Source organism: Cydia strobilella, chromosome 2 (genome assembly GCF_947568885.1).
Source record: "Cydia strobilella chromosome 2, ilCydStro3.1, whole genome shotgun sequence".
NCBI classification, from domain to species: Eukaryota; Metazoa; Arthropoda; class Insecta; order Lepidoptera; family Tortricidae; genus Cydia; species Cydia strobilella.
The window spans coordinates 2,986,612-3,009,058 of NC_086042.1; the positions used below are offsets into that span (position 1 = coordinate 2,986,612).

General features: G+C 38.0%; 1 protein-coding gene across 2 annotated transcripts; it reads left to right on the forward strand.

Moving 5' to 3' along the window:
* The first annotated feature begins 1,180 nt into the window (after positions 1 to 1,180).
* LOC134749986 (xylulose kinase) lies at positions 1,181 to 22,070 on the forward strand. Of its 2 annotated transcripts, none has more exons than XM_063685026.1 (11): positions 1,181 to 1,483; positions 2,367 to 2,449; positions 3,183 to 3,330; positions 4,092 to 4,268; positions 5,119 to 5,352; positions 7,398 to 7,554; positions 11,488 to 11,745; positions 13,244 to 13,417; positions 16,895 to 16,992; positions 17,718 to 17,802; positions 18,088 to 22,070. In XM_063685026.1, exons 1-11 carry the CDS (start codon positions 1,427 to 1,429, stop codon positions 18,201 to 18,203), a joined length of 1,587 nt encoding a protein of 528 aa, XP_063541096.1. In that variant the 5' UTR covers positions 1,181 to 1,426; the 3' UTR covers positions 18,204 to 22,070. The 2 variants fall into 2 exon arrangements, with proteins under 2 accessions (XP_063541096.1, XP_063541106.1); XM_063685036.1 differs by lacking the exon at positions 1,181 to 1,483 and adding an exon at positions 1,580 to 1,673.
* The last annotated feature ends 377 nt before the right edge of the window (positions 22,071 to 22,447 follow it).

The following is a 22,447-nucleotide window of genomic DNA, read 5'->3' on the forward strand; positions in this document are numbered from 1 at the left end:
GCATGTATAACGGAGTGCTAAGTAATCGTCCAGAGTAATCCCTGCCGCTTCTTTCCGCTATCGCTCTACGCTATTTCCATATTCACCACTTAGTTGGTTGGCACTGTTGGTAGTCCTCAATTTCCAGTCTTGCACAGCACAGCTTGTAGCTGCGGTAATTTACGGATCCATACGACCTTCAAACCTTTAAGAAAAGAGCGTACCTATACCTACTCCCATCTAAAAGGCCGACAACGCACTTACAATCCCTCTGGTGTTTCGGGTGTCTATGGGCGACGTTAATCGCTTGCCGTCAGGCGATATTCGTCTGCTCGTATGCCTCAAATATATATATTTTTTAATGTCCTAGCGATAGATAGATGCCCGGGCACTGGTGCGGGTTCCCCGGTCTAATACCGGGAAAAGGCGGGGGCATGGTGGAAGAATGAATGCGCGAGCCCATGATGCCCCCATACAACGTCTGAGAGGGTTACGCCGCAGGGGATGTTAGTGGGTATTCTCCTTCCCATCCTCTAGTTAGAGGATGTACGGGAGGAGCGAGTCCCACATACCACCCCCCCAATGGGCTTCCCCAGCCCGGGGGGTGATGTTTAAATGCATTTACCCCTGCGTCAAAAAAAAGAGCCCGGGAACTAGTCGTACCTACTATACGTAGTAACTATTTATTAATCTGTGCTATTATCACAGATTAATAAATTCCTTAGTTAACGTAACATACCTAACTACCTACTTATTTAAATATGTTTATTTTCTTTGCAACCAAACGAACCGAAGTCAAAAATAGGTATTTGCTTTTCCTATAACTTAAGTATTTGCTTCTGATAAAATGAATGGTTTTTAGGGTTCCGTAATAAGGGTAAAAACGGGACCCTATTACTAAGCCTTCGCTGTCTGTCTGTCTGTCCGTCTGTCACCAGGCTGTATCTCATCAACCGTGATAGCTAGACAGTTGAAATTTTCACACATGATGTATTTCTGTTGCCGCTATACACAAATACTAAAAAGTACGGAACCCTCGCACTTGGCCGGTTTTTTGCTCTACAATTAATTATCAGTCTTTAGTAGGTATACTTTATTGTATTTATTTATTTTAAATCTTATTGCACATCAAAAAAGGTACAAATGGCGGACTTAATGCCTTACCTACTTAATGTTTTTATGTAGTTAGCGTAGAATAAAGATAATTAACGCGCGAAGCGATTACGATGCTGATTTCTTATCAAAATTATGTAAAACTTTACTTTTATTATTTTTTATTTTTTAACTTGGAGCTATAATAAAATACAATAGTTTTGCTCTATAATGATAGCGTAACACCACGCCTGTATTGTGACGAATATTTATTAGCCGCATTCAGTCACGAGAGCGGTGCGAAGTGGTGAACACACCCGCTCCCGAACGCACCTAGTCACATTGGCTGTCAAAAATGACCGAAGTCACACGGAAGAAAACTTTTTTGGGTTTTGATTTTAGTACACAAAGGGTGAGTTGTAAAAATAACATGATTAATGTATATGTTTCAATAGTGATTTCATTTGTTTTCTTTTTGCTAAAGTTTTGCAATAATGATTTAAGCGCGAGCGCGGCAGATATAACTTAATTACTTAGTGCTTAATTAGAATACTTTTATAATTAGTGGATGTGTGATAGTGATTTGTTTAAATGCTAATAAGGTGCGTATTTTCGATATTATAAATTATAATAGGTTGAAAGAAGAATCGTTCAGTTTTAAAAATATCATAGCAACGAACACAGCAAATAGTTTGACATTGAACTTATAGAGAGATAGCCTCTGTGCTATCTATTTGAACTGATTGACCAATTAATATTTTTAGGAACTTTACCATTGCCATGGACGTAAAATTAAATAAAGAGATAAATGTTAGATAATATCGACAATTTTTCAAACTTATTTGTTTACAAACTTTTAGCTTTGAATGAAGTCATACCGTGTTTCACATTTCGCATTACAGTCTCGTAAACATATAGTGGCATGTTATTATTATTATTTATTTTGATCTAGCAGCTCTTGGAGCTGATGTGTGTATTTTATTTTGCACTTTTCAAAGTTCTAAAATGGCTATCCAGTCTATTTTTGAAAGTGTTCACTGACGGTGCCCTAACAACAACAGTTTCTGGTAGAGAGTTCCTCACATTTACCACACGATTCGGCAAGTTTTTTTTTTTTTTTTCGATTTTATGGCGGTTACGAGACCTTTAACCCAAATGATTCGGCAAGGAGTGTTTCCTAGGGTTGCTAGCACACGGAGGTTTGACTAGTTTTTTAGAGTGTCCTCTCAACGTTACATTCTGGCTTGATATGTATATGTTGAAACTTTAAAATATATTTTATTTATATTTTGCAGCTCAAGGCATTAGTAATAGATGAGGAGTATGGAAAATTGCAAGAGGCAGATGTTGAATTTGATGTTGATCTTCCAGAGTTCAGGTTTGTATAAAGAAATCGTTTTTCCTGTTCAACTCCAGTAAAGTTATCTGTAATGCTGGGGCCACACTAACACGTAACGCCGGAAAACGCGTTAATTATTGCGTTAATTTGACGTTGTTCATACGGCCACACTGGGATTATCACAATGATCAACAGCATTTCCTGCCGTTTCCCGTTAGTGTTGCCCCGGCATAATTAATGTAATAGTGCACACTCAATTTCATACAAAATCTAAGAAAAGAAAAGTCAAATTCTCCTCAGATAGGTAAACGCTCAGAGGGCTCAGGGAGGTGGATAAGGTATTTTAAGTTGTCTATGCCTGCGACTAGAAAGATCCGTACCCAAAGTGTAAACACGGGACCCTATTACTAAGACTCCGCTGCCTATCTGTCTGTCTGTCTGTCCGTCCGTCTGTCACCAGGCTGTATCTCATGAACTGTGATAGCAGGATAGTTGAAATTTTCACAGACGATTTATTTCTGTTGCCGCTATAACAACAAATACTAAAAACAGAATAATATAAAGATGTGTGTAAGTGGGGCTCCCATACAACAAACGTGATTTTTTTTGTCGTGTTTTGCGTAATGGTACGGAGACCTTCGTGCGCGAGTCCGACTCGCACTTGGCCGGTTTTTTAAGTATGTAAGTAACACCAAAAAGAGGAAATAGAATACCTATCAATTACCCAGTCCTATAATATAGTTTTACTATGAAAAACATTTTTTCATTTTAGGACAGCCGGTGGGGTGCGGCGAGGGGAGCGAGGTGAGGTGACGGCACCGCCACTGTTATGGGTCAAGGCCCTTGACATGGTGATGGACAGGCTGATAGTTGCTGGAGTAGACTTCTCCACCGTTGAAGCACTGTCTGGTGCAGCACAGGTTTGACTTATTATTTTCTTATTAAAAAATATTTTTTCATGAGTGAAAGAAGGCTAACAAAGAGAGTGTATAAGGGAGAGGTAGAAACGGGAGTTGGAAGGGGCAGACCTCGGCGGACTTTCTCTGATCAGATCGGGGAAATCCTGAAGAAAGGCCAGGTCAAGGAATGTTATGAAAGTGAAGGAAGCGAAAGAGGTATATCAGGATCGTAGCAAGTGGAAATCCGTGGTCTCTGCCTACCCCTCCGGGAAATAGACGTGATTATATGTATGTATGTATTTTCTCATTATTATAAATAATATAGATCTGGAATAATTGTTTCCATAGGGTATATTGAATTGAGTTAGGCTTCAAATATAAAGGCAGTTACACCTACAGCATACTATTCACAGAAACAAACAAGAAACATACATTAACCTTTCATTTCAAATATAGATATAACTCCGTAATAGATGGATACAGTCTAAGGAAAAGCGTGCCTCGAAAATCAAGAAAATTGGTTTTCGAACAGATGGCGCTACTACCTTTGGCCTACTCTCGAATAGATGGCGTTGACGGTTTCGTTTGTTATTTAACAGTTTTAACGCATATCAGTGAAAGAACATGGGTCAAACACATATAAAAATAATTCATGCGAATAAAAAGAATCATTTATCCATATTCATTTTCTTTTTGAGTTTTAATCGTGTGGCGATAGATGGCAGTGAATTTACTCTTTGTTTCATTTGAACACGATTCATTTATAATATTAAAACTTGCAGCAACATGGCTCAGTATGGTGGTCCAAAGATGGTGAAACCCGCCTCTCGAAACTGTCTTCCGAGGAGTTCCTGCACACGCAACTGGCCACTGCCTTTGTGGCTGACTCACCGGTGTGGATGGATTCCAGTACTACAGTGGACTGCAGAGCGCTTGAGGAGGCAGTTGGAGGTTCGGAGGTAGGATTATTGTAGCTGATAAAAGATATATATAAGATAAGATAAGATATTTCTATATATATCCTTAAGGGGATAAGTTATCAATTTTTAGGGTTCCGTACCCAAAGGGTAAAAACGGGACCCTATTACTAAGACTCCGCTATCTGTCTGTCTGTCCATCTGTCACCAGGCTGTATCTCATGAACCGTGGTCCGTGAGCGGTCACGGTCTGGCGAAAGTTGAAATTTTCACAGATGATGTATTTCTGTTGCCGCTATCACAACAAATACTAAAAACAGTATAAAATAAATATTTAAGTGTGGCTCCCATACAACGTGTTTTTTTTGCCGTTTTTTGCGTTATGGTACGAAACCCTTCATTCGCGAGTCCGACTCGCACTTGGCCGGTTTTTACCCTTTAGGTATGGAACCCTAAAAAGTATATCTGGCGCGAAATATTCGGAATTGCGAATTGCGATAAAAGCAACATCAGCAATTCAGATGTCTAACATGTATTTATAACATTTATCATGTTTTAGCGCCATTATAACCATGATCTTACATTACATATTACCCCAATGATTTCCAAATGATGTATGTAGGTATGTCTACATTCTAAAAACCGGCCAAGTGCGAGTCGGACACGCGCACCGAGGGTTCCGTACTGTTTAGTATTTGTTCTTATAGCGGCAACAGAAATACATCATCTGTGAAAATTTCAACTATCTAGCTATCACGGTTCATGAGATACAGCCTGGTGACAGACAGACGGACAGCGGAGTCTTAGTAATAGGGTCCCGTTTTTAGCCTTTGGGTACGGAACCCTAAAAATTATTCTATTGCCAATCAAAAAATCTCTTTTTCCATTGTAGAAGCTCGCCAAAATCACCGGTTCCACCGCCTACGAGCGTTTCACAGGCTCTCAGATCCGTAAAATGTTTCGTACCAAGCCCAGAGTATACCAGGCGGCTTCCAGGATATCCCTAGTCTCCTCATTTGCTTGTAGCTTGTTCCTGGGACGGATAGCTGAGATAGACTTGTCTGATGGGTCCGGGATGAATCTCCTTGATGTCCATAGCAAGAGTTGGAGTGAGGAGTGCCTTAAGGTAAGCTGGTTTTTGTACTAATATATATTATTGCTCTTTAGACAGGTTGTTTAAGAGTTAAAGCTGATTGGTGAGTTCAGTTATATAACCAGCTCGCGCGCGACTCTATACCACAAGGCGGACACGCTATACATCAAAAATCACTTGCGTTTCTTTGTGAACCGCACGTCTGTACACGCGGCATGCGTCATAGTGTGAGTAAGTTGCTTAAAATTAATACTGAGCGGCCGGCAAACGACCGTCAATCTGCTGTCTCGGGGCGAGGTAATTCGAGTCGGGGCGGGGCGGTGCGTGGCCGTTCTGTATGATAATAATATTACTTATTCTGTGTCTATACTTGAAGTCGCGCTAGAATAGGGTAGTTGACACATGTTGAATTTTATAACTCAATCTAGTTAAATAGATAGAAAATGAGCAATTTATTACAATAAATTGGGAATAATAAAAAAATACAAGACCTCAGTTTCGAAAAAAAACTTTTTTTTTAACTTTCAAATAGGAAAAAAGTTAATTGTCGATTAAAAAAATATTGTATAACAACAATATACATAAACGCAACATTTCACCGATAAAATCGCAATTTCCTTGTTTTCCATACATCGGAACGGCTTCTAAGCAAAGTTACACAGTGACGTCACGATGTGTTGCCATTTGTCCTAGAGCGTTTGCTCAGTAAAGTGGCGATGCCAGACTTTGACCATCATTTGTCATCATTCATCATTTCTATATTTGTTTTACTAAAAATATCAGTAGTCAACCATCCAATAATTTCTGTCTAAAAATACACACCTGCATACCAAACAACTCCTCGCCTTGCCACGGTTCCCATATTGATAAAGTGTCATCCACTAAATATCTCGGCATCATGATAGACCAACGCCTCTCATGGTATTCACACATAGAGTATGTCAATAATAGAATCCGCAAACTTATCTGGATATTCAAACAATTACGCCACATCGCTTCTAAAACGTTATTAAAGCAGCTTTACACTTCTCTGGCTCAATCAGTCATGTGCTACTGCATTACTGCTTGGGGTGGAGCAGCGAAAACCAAATTCATAGAGGTAGAAAGGGGTCAAAGGAGCCTGATTAAGGTCATGTACTTTAAACCGTACTTATACCCAACAACCGAACTTTATAAAACTTCCGAACTTCTATTTATGCGAAAACTTTTTATCTTATTAACCACTCTTAAAGTACATAAGTCCCTACCATATAACACACAATCATTAAACGGAAGGCGTAATTATAACGTTGCTCCTGTCACTCGCAGTCAATCTCGGTTTGCTATGTACCAATTCAGCAAACTATCACCACATTTTTATAATAGAATAAATAAATAAATTAACATATATGCTTTACAACAATATAAGTGCAAGAAAGTAGTATCTGAATGGATAAGAACCTTAAATTACAATGACGTAGAGGGACTCCTTCATTCAATATAACTCCACACACACACGCACGCCCGCACGCACGCACACACACGCACGCGCACGCACACACACACATACATACACACACACACACACATAAGTATGTACTTACACAAAATCATGCAATTTCCACTTTTGTTATTTTTAAGCTTCTAATCTTACTTAATATAAGTACTTTTTGTTCATTTATTTTTATTATATAGGTAACTACTCGTAACATAACGGATGAGCAGGATCTCCTGCCACAGGTATTGTATACCTACTAGGAGATCTTTACCATTGTAAAATAACCTGTATGTTTTAAAAGAAATAAACATTTTTCATTTCATTTTCATTTGTGACTTTTGTATTGCTTTAAGACAATGTGTCCATACAGACATTTGATCCTCAAAACAAACCTGATCGACTGATACCATTAAAAAAAAGTCAACAACCCTATTGCTAGATGTATGGAGTCGCGCGTTAGAACGCAAGTCATGCTAGCCGGACAGGAAAGGACCTGGTATCTTGTAGTCTGAACATAGGCCAAGTAAACTATATGACTTATTTTCAGAACATTTCCTACAATGTTTTAATGTAATGATTTTTACATATATATATTTTGTAGGCATGCGGCGATGAAACATTAGCAGATAAACTGGGTACACCGGTACCCACGGCGAGCGTGCTAGGCGCCATCGCGCCGTACTTCGTGGAGCGATACGGATTCAAACCCGAGTGCCAAGTGGTCGCATTCACGGGCGACAACAACTCTGCTCTTGCGGGTGAGATTACAAATCTTTTGTTTTTGTAACTAAAACAAACTCAAAATGCGTAAAACCCACAATTTTTTTTTTTTGTCTGTATTATTCTGTGCAATTCGAAATATATTTCAACCTTTAATATGTTCACACTACTGAGGTGAAAAATGATGTGTGCAACACGAGAGCAAAGTTATTTTACATCTCGTATTTTTGAGTCCCTCGCTAAGCTCAAGATTCTAACTGAAGTTAAAATAAACACTCGCAAGAAAAACCAACTTTCCTCTCTTGTTGCACAAATAACTATTATACAATCGTGATATTTGCTGAGTGGCCTTATTGGGTACGAGATTGAAAAGCTTGATTATATCACTATTGTATACAATAATTTTTCTACGACGAGTCAACAAAAATAATACTTTAAACTAGTAGAATCATATAGGTAAACAAACCAAATGTATATAGCTAAGATACGCGAACAGCCGCGAACCTTCATTCATACTAGTACGCGCCGGGGGGTATTTGTTCCGCGCTAAATTCAATTTTTAGACAGTTTTTTTCTCGATTTTGGCCACCGTAGCCTATAGAGACTAACAAGCAACGCTAAGCGGTTTTCGTAGTCTATTTCTGACTTATGGAGCAATTGTTTCTACTATATAACCTAAAATATATAATTAATTTGAGCTATCGTTTTGTTTCGTCCTCTTGTCCGCGGCGAGATGTGATTGGTCAATTTCATTATAGTTGACTAAACCGTTTCGAAATGATTATTATAGTTGAGTTGGGAGCCTATACATGAAAAATATCCAATTACAGTTTGGTATACGAAATCTTAATTCAACCATTACAGTCGACGAGTTGAAACAAGAATTTATAAATTACTTCAAAATAAAGTTCAGAATAATATAGAAACCATATTTCCTCTGCCTTATAAAGGCTAAATAAAGTCTTTTAGTACTTATTTGAGTCTTAAACACAAAATTCAAAATGTTTCGAAACTATATGTGCACGGAAATGACAAAAATTACAACAATTGTTATTGTTTCGCTTTCTTAGTTTTCAGGCAAATCTATTTTACTCAGATAACTACAACTTGTTTATCCAAACTTGTTTGTATAATCTAACCCATTATAAAGTATTTCAGTGCTATCTCAAGTGACGGATAAGGAGCAGGCATAATGCGTCTTAGATAAGATATACGACGATCAGATGATATAATCATTTAGCAAATACAACCACCAGCAATCTGGATGAATTAGGCAATTGATAACCTTCGTTGATGTTGTCATTGTAAAACATACTTTAAATGTATTGGAATAAAGTTATATTTGCGTGATATTACATTGAAGTATCAAACTACATGTCTTTTAAGGATTAAGGGGCAAAAAAAGGGGGATGGCGCCGGCACTAGTGTTTTTACGAGTGCCTGCCACTTGACCTTTTAACCCAGAAATGCACTTATAGTAATTAAATGTGGTATTTTCTATAAAAAGGGACCTTATTGTCGATGGCGCTTACGCCATTATAAACGATGCTCCGATATAAATACAATGCCGCGCGACTCTGTGCGGCATAAGCGCCATCGACAATAAGGTCCCTTTTCATAGAAAATAGTCCTGTTTCCTCACAATATTTCCTTAGAAATGCGAGTATCTAGAACCTAGGTACTTACTTACTTACGACAACTAAACAAAGAAATAATAGAAATGTCACGTACGTGTAAAGTTTTTCCAACTACCCGCACTTGGTCTTGTTTATTAACTTGAACGTTTTTTTGAAAACTCGCGCGCCTAGAAGATGTTGATGTCAACGTTAGCCAGTCTTCTCCGAGACCACGGGGACAACGCCGTCCTCGAAACGTCGGAGGTTAATTTAAAACTTATTTTACGCGATTAAGTTCCGTCGTTGTGAATAATAACGAGATACGGTTGATATCTATTTAGCGTAAAATTAAAGAATGTTGCGCTATTCGGCCGCAGTGCCAAGACAATAGGTCAAAAAAGTTATCGACAACGATAAGTATTTGTATAAATACACAAACATACATTATAATAGATTAATAATAATGACATTAATTAATTAAAAATACACAAAGTTCGTTTTGTTTATGTTCTTAAGAGTCCCCGGCAAGCTCGGTTCTCCATACAAACGTAGTAACGCTCAAATTTTTATTTTATTTTTATTTTATTTTATTTTATTGGGAAACAAACAGCTTACAATAATACAGGATATAGATATTATGACTAATACATGAGCCAAAACAGTTTCCACTAATGGAATAAAACATAAATGCTCAAAGGGAACTAGAGTAAAAATACATTATAACATAACATTTCAATCGTTCTAGGAAACAGGGAAAAAGAAAAAAAGAAAAATATGAGTACATCAATACAACATCATGCGTCTGCAACAAAATTTGAAAAGTAATAAAATAATAAACAATAAAATTTGAAAATTTAAGAATTTAACAAAAAATAACTAAACGTCATTCTTTAACAAAGAAACAAATTTTCCAAGCTTCGTACTGAATAGATCGAGGTTTGAATATTTAGAGTTATACGCTGAGCACGCTCTAACAAGATACGAGTTTTTTACATATCTAGTCCGACAGAATGGAATTGCGAATAGAACATTTGTTCTAGTTTGGGAATTAGTGCATCTATACGAGATATTACTGATAAGATACTGCGACTCAATCGAATGATTTAATAATTTAAACAGAAATATCTGATCTCGATGTTCTCTACGCAGCTTAAGACTTGCAATAGTATCACCAACAGTAGATTTAAACTTGTATTGCATCCATTTAATATTTTTTTTTTGAATTCTTTCGATATGATCAACGTGTACCGAATATTGAGGATTACAAGCAACTGAAGCGAATTCCAAATTTGACCTAACGAAGGCATTATACAATAAAACGATGGTTCGTGGATCTCTGAATTCTTTACCTTGTCGGAAAATGAAGCCTAACATTCTGTACGCTTTCGACGTAATTTTGTTAATGTGAGAAGTGAGCTGGACCTCAGTATCAATATAAACTCCAAGATCTCTTACTTCAGTAACCCTATTCAGGTTTTTGTTCTTGAGCTGGTAATCAAAAAGAATAGGGCTACGCTTACGAGAGAATGAAATCGAGCAGCACTTCTCGACATTGAGATCAAGACAATTTCTTGTACAGTAAAGATCCAACCTGTTTAAATCTTCTTGTAAATTTTAAAACGACTCGCTAGATTGCTCTGAAACTTTGTGATTACTACTACTACTACTACTTACAATAGGATAAGGTATATCTAGGCCTGTAATTAGTTTATGTAGCTTCAGATACCATAGTAAAAAAAAAACCGGCCAAGTGCGAGTCGGACTCGCGCACCGAAGGTTCCGTACTTTTTAGTATTTGTTGTTATAGCGGCAACAGAAATACATCATCTGTGAAAATTTCAACTGTCTAGCTATCACGATTCATGAGATACAGCCTGGTGACAGACAGACGGACGGCGGAGTCTTAGTAATAGGGCCCCGTTTTTACCCTTTGGGTACGGAACCCTAAAAAATACAGCGAATTTAAGCTTTTCATACAAAACCTGTTTTTGCTCTATTTCGTTTGTTTTATAATCTGTAGCTATATAAACTAATTACAGACCTAGATATACCTCATGTCATTGTATAATTTGTATATGCAAAGTTTCGTTACAATCCAACGCGTAGTTTTAAAATGACTTAGGTTTGTTTGTAGTAGTGTGCGTATTGGCGACATAGGTTTTCATATTATGCCAGGTTCAGGCCGCTTCCTGTCAGCGGCGGCGCGCTCATTCTTCCATGGTTACGAGCTTACGAGTTATTTATTTATTTATGTAAAATTTATTGCACAAGAGAATACGACATACTATTCAACCTATTTCAGTAATTTCATCATTTTAATTTGACAAAATGGCCCATAGTGTATTTTTTTCGTAGGTCTTCACCTCCGGCCTGGCTGGGTAGGCCTCAGCCTTGGGACATCAGACACACTCCTCCTCGGCCTCGACCAAGCGCAGGCCCCTCCCGCGGGACACGTCCTTGTTGGACCAGCCCAGGCTCCTTATATGGCCTTACTGTGTTTCGCCAACGGGTCACTCACTAGGCAGAATCATAGGGATAGGTTAGCTGGAGCTAGTTGGGATGCCTTCAACGACCTTTTGAGAGCTACAGTCAGAGGAAATATGGGATATATGGGTAAGTGTCTTGTTTCATCGCTACAGCAACCTTGAGGCCAACAGAGACCCTCTGTGTTTTGCCGTCGGCTCACTTACTAGACAGAATCATAGGGATAGGTTAGCTAGAGCTAGTTGGGACGCTTGCAATGACCTTCTGAGAGCTTCAGTCAGAGGAAATATGGCCTTGTTTCATCGCTACAGGAACCTTGATCCCAACAGAGACCCCCCGTGCTTTGCCGTTGGCTCACTTACTAGACAAAATTATAGGGATAGGATAGCTAGAGCTAGTTGGGATGCCTTTAATGATTTGCTGAGGACTACTGTCGGGATATATGGGTAAGTGTAATACCTACTGTTTCCTTATATCTATTGCGATCTTGGGGCCGGCCGAGGCTCTCTGATGGCCTTACTGTGTTTCGCCAACGGGTCACTCACTAGGTAGAACCATAGGGGATAGATTGGCTGGACCGAGTTGGGACTGAGAGTTTTAAGAGCTAGTGTCAGAGAAAATATGGGCTAGTAATACATACGTATGGGATATAATTTTTTTGTATAATGGCTCTAAAGTTTTATTTGTTTTGAAGCTGTTTTTGAAGTAAAACTTCATTAGGTGCGACTAGATGGTAACTTAGATTTTTTTTCTGACGGAAGTAACGCTTAGTAGTGACACACGCACAATAGGGTATTTGACTACTAGTCAAATCAGTTTCTTTTTTCGAACTGTCAAAACGATTTTGCTACTGTGGAATTTATATGAAACACTAGCATGTGACGTCACAATCAAATTACCTACTCTTTATAGTTTTATACGGGTTTTGAAATAGAAATTGTGTCTAAAAATAACTGCTGTCTACGTTCCTCTATTAATCTTCTGGTGCTTTATTTCATACATTGTGTAAAATAATTTATTTTAAATACAGTCAAATACCCTATAGGACACACGTCAAAGTGCCAACATAGCGATAAACGTCCAAGAAGTTTTACTTCAATGAGGGCTAACGCGTATGAATTCGCCGCTAGGGGCGCTAGTGTAGATGGTGGTCTTTTCCATATTTCGAAATGTCAAATGTCACTTGTCACTTCAATGACTGACAGCTGTTCCTTAGTTTTTTGGACTACCATCAACAGAGGCGTCAATTGGTGAGCAAAAAAACGATAGCCCTCATTCAATCGCGCGTAAAGATTACATGCACACATTATTTTTTTTGGTACCTTAACCTAGAGAGTATGGATGGTATGGCAGAATTGTTGTAAAAGTGACCGCGTTAAGCTTTAAATAATAGTTCCTAATCTCTCCGGTGGCGCTAGTTAGGCTCGGGGACATGAGTATAACATGAACCATATAAGGCAACAAATAACCCGACCCAAATTACGTAGGTTGTTTTTGGTAGTATTTCGGTGTATGGTGGCGCCGCCTAATTACTGTTTTTTGATGGACACTTTTCATACATAGAGATTTGACTCCTTTATACAGTCTCCATGCTAGAGAGGTCGGTTATGTTATATCATCCTTGCAGGTATCTACTACGACACAGCGGAGATCGTCCCGCGCTGCGCCCCGGGCCGCCGGCTGGAGGCGAGTCCCGGGCGCGCGGTGCCGGCGCCGGCGCCGCAGTTCGAAGCGCGCGCTCTGCTCGAGGGCCAGGCGTTGGCGCGGCGGGCTCACGCCGAGGACATGGGCTTCCATCTCGGTCAGTTTCATTACATTATTTGTGACGTTCTCAACCAAAAGGTACCACGTTGTCGCTTGTCGATAAGGTTGATTTCAAATTAAAGCTATATCGCAATAGCGCCTTATTGACAACCGAAAATAAGTACCCTTTTGATTGAGAAAGACACATTTACTTATTAGTCGTTTTAGTAGGTTAAAGTACTTTTGCCCGCGACTTCGTCTGCGTGGACTTAGTAACCCCAGCTAGAGTAAGAATAGCGCCTGGAGAAAGTCTTATAGCAATCATTCAATTTGAGCATAATATGCACACAAATATTAGGCAACTCATTAATTATCTCAATTCCACCATGATTTCCCCCACCCCGCTTTTCACCCTCTTAAGGAATGATTTTCGGGATAAAAACTATCCTATGTCCTTCCCCGGGACTCAAACTATCTCTACGCTAAATTTCATTTAAATCGGTTCAGCGGTTTAAGCGTGTAGAGGTAACACACAGACAGACAGACTTTCGCATTTATAATATTACTAGCTTTTGCCCGCGACTTCGTCTGCGTGGACTTAGTAACCCCAGCTAGAGTAAGAATAGCGCCTGGAGAAAATCTTATAGCAATTATTCAATTTGAGCATATTATGCACACAAATTAGCAGACACTTCATTAATTATCTCAATTCCACCCCGCTTTTTACTTTCTTAAGGGATGATTTCCGGGATAAAAACTATCCTATGTCCTTCTCAGGGACTCAACCTATCTCTATGCCAAATTTCATCTAAATCCATTCAGCGGTTTAAGCGTGAAGAGGGAAAACACACAGACAGACAGACAGACTTTCGCATTTATAATATTAGTATGGATTAGTATTAGTATGGATTAGTCGTTTTTAAAGTACTTACATATGCCGGTAGTAAAAAACGTACGATATACTAGGGCGCCATTTATTTATTACGTAAGACGATTTAGGGGGGTCGACCATGTCTTATTTTTTCTTACAAGGGGGTAGGAGGGGGTTTTCATTGTTCTTACCTACGTAAGATCACAAAGATGCGTTTTTTAGGGTTCCTTTTCCCCTAAGGGTAAAAACGGGACCCTATTACTAAGACTCCGCTGTCCGTCTGTCTGTCACCAGGCTGTATCTCATGAACCGTGATAACTAGACAGTTGAAATTTTCACAGATTATGTATTTCTGTTGCCGCTATAAAAAGTACGGAACCCTCGGTGCGCGAGTCCGAGTCGCACTTGGCCGGTTTTTTATTTTTATGAAATTATGACGTTTAAAATATAATACTTCCACACTATGCTATTAAACACAATGCAGAGTTAGCTTAGACAGGGTCCAGCACCTTTGTAGGTACAAATAAACGTTCCAAAAAATTTTCTCTTGAAAAATTAACCAGTCAAAAGTGAATTCATTTTTTCCTTTAGATTCTTGCGTAATAAGGGCCTATTCTTATTTTTTCTTACATAGGGGTGGTAGGGGGTTAAAAACTGGCAAAAAAGTCTTACGTAATAAATGATTGGCGCCTAGGCACGCTGACTAGCCTCTCGATCGTCAATCAACCAAAAGAGCGTCATGCAGTTGATATTCACGGGGCTTCATTAGGTATCTTCATTAAGAGGCCGGTGTCGATTTTAGTCGCAAAAATTTAAAATTGATAGATTTAGTCCGTGAAATTTTACACCTTTTGTTACCTAATTGAAATAACAAGTACTGGTTTCTATTAGCACGTCTTCTTATCTCACCTTTTATCAGATCAATTTTTTGAAAACAGACTCACTAAATTAGTAATGTTTGCTTTTCTGATGGACGTTTAGGTAAACGCGCGTAAAGCACTGATTTTGTCGCTCTTATTTGTAAATTTCGTAAAGTTTGGACGGCTAAACATGGTAATTTTGTATTACACATATTCTGTACTTGACGTTTATCAGACTACATTTTTATTTTTATGACTTTGAAGTAGTGTAAATGAAAGTTAGACGAAATCAATTTTCTCCAGAAATTACTTCAAAACAAGTGACAATTTCTCTGAAAATCGACTTAATTTCAACGTAATTTTGATATTTAAACAATCTACAACATTCGCTGAAACTATTCTTATACATCAATTTGTATAATTTACTACCATGATTTTTTGATGAATTTTTAAAAACTGCCCCTTCTCTTCATGCATTACCGGTGACGCACGCTCGCGACCTCATTTTTAAAAGGCAAGATGAGAAGACGTGCTAATAGAAATCAATACTTGTTATTTAGATATTACGTAACAAAACGTGTATAATTTCAACGACTAAATCTATCAATTTTACATTTTTGCTCCAAAATCGACTACGGCCTCTTAATTTGAAATCAACCTTATCGACAAGCGACAATGTGGTACCTTTTGGTTGAAAACGTCACATATATGTATTATATTCCGTTCCATCGGTTTGCCGCTGTCTCTGTCACATTTCGCAAGAAAGAACGGGAAAGATCATGCGCGCCAAGTGTCAATTTTGATCGAATTTCGTCGATTTTTATTTATTTTAAAAACGTTACCCTACAATATCGAAATTCGAAAGCTATGAAATGATTATTTAAGTTAAGATTGTTTTTCTTCTTTTTTTATTTATAGTATCACATAATAAATAACCGAGTAAAGTTGGATTAAAAGTCCGAGTTAGAGGTTACTTTGGGAATTAATTGTATCGAGCGAAGTGTCATAATTCGTGTATCGGAAGCTATGATATTAAAGATAATATAGTCAAGAACTACATATATTTTTTCCACGTCTACGAATATCAACGCCTCTTAGAAAAACAGGATCATATAAGGAGATTTTTCGCCTTCTGGCTCAGGGAACCGCCTTAACCACTTTATGAGTTATCGCCCGGGAACAAATGGCTATCGGATTTTGTGCCTGGCCCGGGCGCTATCAGCTTCATACAAATTTATACTTTTTATATTAAATATTAATGTAATTATTTTAAAAGTTACATACATACTATAATAGCTATTTATGCAACAAGTGCGGAAATCATCGTTACGCACGTGTATCATACAATGTTTTACTATGCATTGTGCGAGTAAATAAAAAAAACGTATAATGGCAAATAAGTTTACAGTACATATGGTGCTACTTTCTCGCACTAGTGCGTAAAAGAGCACTTTTCGTGCATTTGTCGAAAGTTTAAAGGGCCATATGTACTGTAAAATGTTGTACGATACACGTGCGAATAGGTAATTCGCAACTCGAGTCGATTTAAAACACTCCTTGCGGTCGTGTTTTAGTTTATCGCCACTCCTTTCGAATTTCCTCTTTTCCGCACTTGTATCGTAAATAACTATTAATTATTAAAAAATGAAAAAAAGCACTAGTGCGAGAAAGTAGCAACATATGTACTGTAAAAAAATATTGAAAACAAAAAGCACTAGTGCGGAAAAGTAGTACTTTCTGCATGATATGGCTCCGTAGGAAACGCACTTTTTGAGCACATGCATTGTAAAATCATTTATTTCAGATGAAAACTCCCGTTTGATCGCCACGGGAGGCGCGAGCGTGAACAAGGAGCTCCTGCAAATTTTCGCCGACGTGTTCAACACGCCCGTTTATGTTCAGGTATTTAAAAGTAACAAAAATAACCGGCTAAGTGCGAGTCGGACTCGCGCACGATGGGTTCCGTACCTATACGCAAAAAACGGCGAAAAAATCACGTTTGTTGTATGGGAGCCCCACTTAACTATTTATTTTATTCTGTTTTTAGTATTTGTTATTATAACGGCAACAGAAATACATCATCTGTGAAAATTTCAACTGTCTAGTCTAGATACAGCCTGGTGACAGACGGACAGACAGACAGCGGAGTCTTAGTAATAAATAGGGTCCCGTTTTTATCCTTTGGGTACGGAACCCTAAAAACTGTTGAAGTGGTTTAAACTGGGTACTCCAAACATCTTTAAACATGCAATAAAGTTATTGAATTGACCTTAAAAACGCTAAAAACACATTTCATATCATCTTCTTCGCTGTGTGATTATAGTTCGCCCTAGCCCAGTGGATAGTGGCCCTGCCTATGAAGCCGAAGGTCCTGGGTTCGAATCCCAGTAAGGGCATTTATTTGTGTGATGAGCACAAATATTTGATCCTGAGTCATGAGTGTTTTCTATGTATTTAAGTATTTATATACGAACTTTATGCACATACACGTAGGTCTAATATGTTGCTCTGTGGTCTATGACCGATTAATCCGTATTTGGCGTTGGACCTGCGGTGCCAATATATCCGTCATTGGCGTCCAAAAGGTTAAGTAAAGCACCCTGTATAGAATCTTGCGTGTGTTTTAGGAGCAGCACGCGAACGCTGCGCTCCTAGGAGCCGCCATCCGCGCCGCCGAAGTGTGGAGCGCTAAGACGGGAGTCTCTCTTACTGGTACGTACTCCTTTATAGGGTTCCGTACCAAAAAGGTACAAAAGGAACCCTTATGGTGCGACTCTGTCTGTCTGTCTGTATGGCTAGACACCAGAATTGGGGCGGCCTCATGTACTTGTAGCGGCGCGACGAAATCGCGGAGTGAGTCACGCCTGGTGTTAGCCCGTGTTAGCTAGTTTTATTTTATTTAAAGTTGTTAAAATGTACGTGATTTACGAAATCCGCATAGTTTTCTAAGTTGGATTGGATAACTATTAAAATTGTACATAATATATGGTATTTCAGGTTCAGAGCCCACGGTAGCCCCGGTAGCCACTCCGTACCCCGACGCGGAGAAAATCTACACGCCCATGCTCGCCCGCTACCGCAAGATGCTTGAAGACATTCCTAAACTACAATAACCGCTAACGTCTAACACTGCATATCAAAGCTAATTTATAATAAGAGATAATCAGCCGCAGTAAAAAAAGCTACACCAAACTTGTACCCTTATCATGAGTCATGACATTTATGTTATGTTAATGTGTTCATGTATTGGTGCAAGCGAGATGCATTTTTAGTGAGCTTACTTACTTACTTAGTGAGTAGAGCCGCAGTGAACTCATGGTAACGGTACTGCTAAGGTAAAATGTAAGAAAAAGTTAAAGCTTCGCTAAATAACAGTCAAATATTTTCAAATTACATACTAGGAGGATATAACCAAACGGAGACGCCATGTCTGTAATTTTCTGTACAAATAAGTCTATCGATTTTTGCGGGGGAGGGTAACGTCAAATGTATAGTGTTGCCGTTGCCAGATCGTCCCAAATAGGACGTTTTTCCGTCCTTTTTAATGCCACACCGTCCCTTTGTCGTCCCTTCCGAACTACCGTCCCTTTTGGGCATCAAGCGTCCAGTATAAAAGATTTTGAAAATCTTTACCGAAATACGGTCCATTGACGGTAAATATCGAGTACCTAAGTAGCATTTGCCACTGTTGCCAGATCGTCCCAAATAGGACGTTTTTCCGTCCTTTTTAATGCCACACCGTCCCTTTGTCGTCCCTTCCGAACTACCGTCCCTTTTGGGCATCAAGCGTCCAGTATAAAAGATTTTGAAAATCTTTACCGAAATACCTTCCATCGACGGTAAATATCGAGTACCTTAGTAGCATTTGCCTATTTATTTGTCTATACATCGATCATTTGCCTGTTTTGAAGAAGCTTGATGTACTAACGACACACTAAAATTGATAGTTTTGACTATTAGCATTGATCGCAGGTACACAAATTATGATAAAAATGTTCCAACTTTGTTTTCGTCCCATTGTGATAAAAACCGTCCCTTTTTAGATTACACAGTTTTAGAAACTGGGGATACGGGCTGGTAACACTATTGTATATGTAACGTAAAAATGTCAGATAAACGTCAGTCCATACATTGCGTATGACCATTGGCAAAGATAGATATAACTCCGTAATAGATGGATACAGTCTAAGGAAAAAAACGTGCCTCTCAAATCACGAAAATTTGTTTCTCGATCAGATGGCGCCACTAGTTTTGGCCAACTCTCGTATAGAGGGCGTTGACTGTTTCGTTTGTTATTTATAATTTTAACGCATACCAGTGAAAGAACATGGGTCAAAATCATATAAAAATAATTAATGCAAGTAAAAAAATGATTTATCCATATTTAAATACATTTTAACGTATTTTTATAAATCTTCATTTTTAGTTTTAAAGTATGTCGACAGATGTCAGTGAATTTACAGTGGTTTAAAAAATTTACTATGAGAGTACCGCTCTATCTTATTATATCCTCATTGCCATTGGTCATAGAGTTTCGACAGAGGGGAACGCCTGTTAATGGCTACTCCGTTTGGTTATATCCTCCTAGATTACATACGATAATATACAAATAGGTCGACAAATACTTTGGAAATAAATTAAAAATTATTCCACAATATACATTCCTAATGCCCAAATACAAGAGCTAAGTAAAAGAATAAAATAACAATCCATTACTATGTAAACCTTGAAATATGTAATGTTCAAAGTTTATGTAAACTCCACTTTAACCTTTTCGACGTCAAACACAAAAGCTGTCACTCGGACGCGGTCAAAACTGAAATTGAACTTTATGCACATGCACGTAGGTCTATGTTGCTCTGTGTTCTGTGACCGATTAATCCGTCTTTGGCGTTGGACCTGCGGTGCCGATATATCCGTCATTGGCGTCCAAAGGGTTAAGACTTTAATTGCCTAATTTCAGGCATTTTTGATGTTGTTTTATAATATATTGTCTCTCTGTTATACATAGAGCACTGACCTATATTAACGTATCAAAGATACACTTATAATACATATGTATGCACTTTTTGCACTATTGTTAGCTGTGAGATTTTGGTATGAATTTCTGGTCTATAAGTTCCTTTGAATTGAGTGATATAATTTATCTATACTATCTAGAATATATATCTGAAAGAAGGACCAAAACGGAATGTTTGAATAATGCTCAAGATAGCTGACAGCTCTTTTTATACTCAGAAAAGCATATTTTGTGAAGTGATGGAAGCTGACAGTGAGAATATACTAAGTAAAACTGATTATATGACATAAATTGTATGGAAAAGACAAATGTGTCAAGTTTGTCAAACAACTCGATTAACCCCTTGAGTCGTGAGGAGCGTTAGCATCCAAAATGACATTCAAATTTCTATTTTAAATTTAAAACCTCAAGGTAGTTTTATGAGTGGCAAATGCAGACCCAAGTCTCCCGGGGTTATTCCATTTGCAGATTAACTCGCCCCGCCAGAAATGCAACATCACGAAGTAATAGGGTGCCGTAAAATGGTACTACTTTGCTCCTTGGTGGGAGCTCCAATTAAAAAACAGACAGACGCAGGAGTGATCCTATAAGGGTTCCGTTTTTTCCTTTTGAGGTACGGAACCCTAAAAAAAGGCCTTAATATATTAGAATATATCCAATCATATTATGTCTATATTATTATTTATATACTCAGATAAATGTATATATATTTTGAATTGCTACGTTTGTTATAAAACGTATCTATCTTTTTTGGCGGGGCCTATTAAATTGGCACACAATGGGGTAACTTTGCACCCCTAAGTAAACTATAGATAGGAGCAAAAATACCCCAAATAATGGGAATCTTGTGCTCCTTATTCATAGCTTCGTTTAATATAAAACAACATTTCGTAAAATTGATTTACCGATAAAAATTTGTTACTTACATAATATGTTCTTCTTAATATTCAATTCATCTGAATATTTAATAATGAACAGTTTAACAAGTTATTCAAAATTTCCTTAAAGTGCAGGCCCTGTGCAGCAAAAATTGGAGCAAAGTTGGACCATTGTACGGTATCCTTGATGTGATTTCCGATGGCCTATATAGTAGGGATGTTTAATTTTTTTGACTTGGCCACGCCCTGGGGCCCGTTTCTCAAAAGCTTGTAACTTATAATACAAGCGGATGTCACTTCTTGACAGCTTTTGTTAGAAAAGAACTTCCACTTGTATTACAAGCTTTTAAGAAACGGGCCCCTGGACTTTGGTTCTCACTTTCAGCAGGCGGTAGTTTTGAGACCCCAGGCCTGGGGTGTAGGCAAATTACAATTTTTTCACTGGACAGTTAAACGGTTGAATACAGATTTACAGTGTCTGGTCTCTGCATTTAAGTAACTTACATTCCATAAGTATCACCTAGAGTGTCCAAAGCTTCCATAAAAACCAGATAAAAAAAAAAAAAAAAACCATAAGTAGCATTTAATGTAAATGTGCCTTTACTAAGTGTTCCGTTATTTTATATGTTAACTAATTTTTAGTTTGTGATCTAAGAATCTGACATTCCATGTGATTACCTAAATATCATAAATGGGGCATTGTCTATGAAAAGGGACCTTATTGTCGATGGCGCTTACGCCGCACAGCGTCGCGCGGCATTGTATTTATATCGGAGCATCGTTAATAATGGCGTAAGCGCCATCGACAATAAGGTCCCTTTTTATAGAAAATACCACAAATATACTTTTACAAATATTGTTAAGTTTAATATGAAGATTTTTAGAATATATTTACACTTTATTTCTTTATATAAACTACATCACAAGCATATCAATACGTAATGGTGCTTTGCAGTGCAATATTTAATTGTATATTTAACATTTTAATATATTACATATCTATAAATGTAACATGGAGCAGTGAGGCTTTTGTAAGCTTGTATTTTTTATGCATTTTTAATAAAAAAAGTATATCATTGAAACTTTGTTTTTCATTCTCTAGTGTTTACTATTTGGGGCCCATTTCTCGAATGGTATTAGGCTAATATTATTAGTCCATAAACTGTCAAATCGTAAGGGTTTCCATGACAACACACTAATAATATTAGACTAATATCGGATTGAAAAATGGGCCTATACTTCGAGAAATGGCTATGAGTTCCAACATTTTATTTTTGGTGGAAGTAGACTTAATAATTACAAAGAATATATATTCTTATATATAAAAGATTGCGAGCGGCACAGGATCGGTCGGAGTGGCGAGCCTTGGGGGAGGCCTATGTCCAGCAGTGGACGTCTATCGGCTGACATGATGATGATGACGATATAAAAGATTCAAGTAATACAAGAAAAATACTTG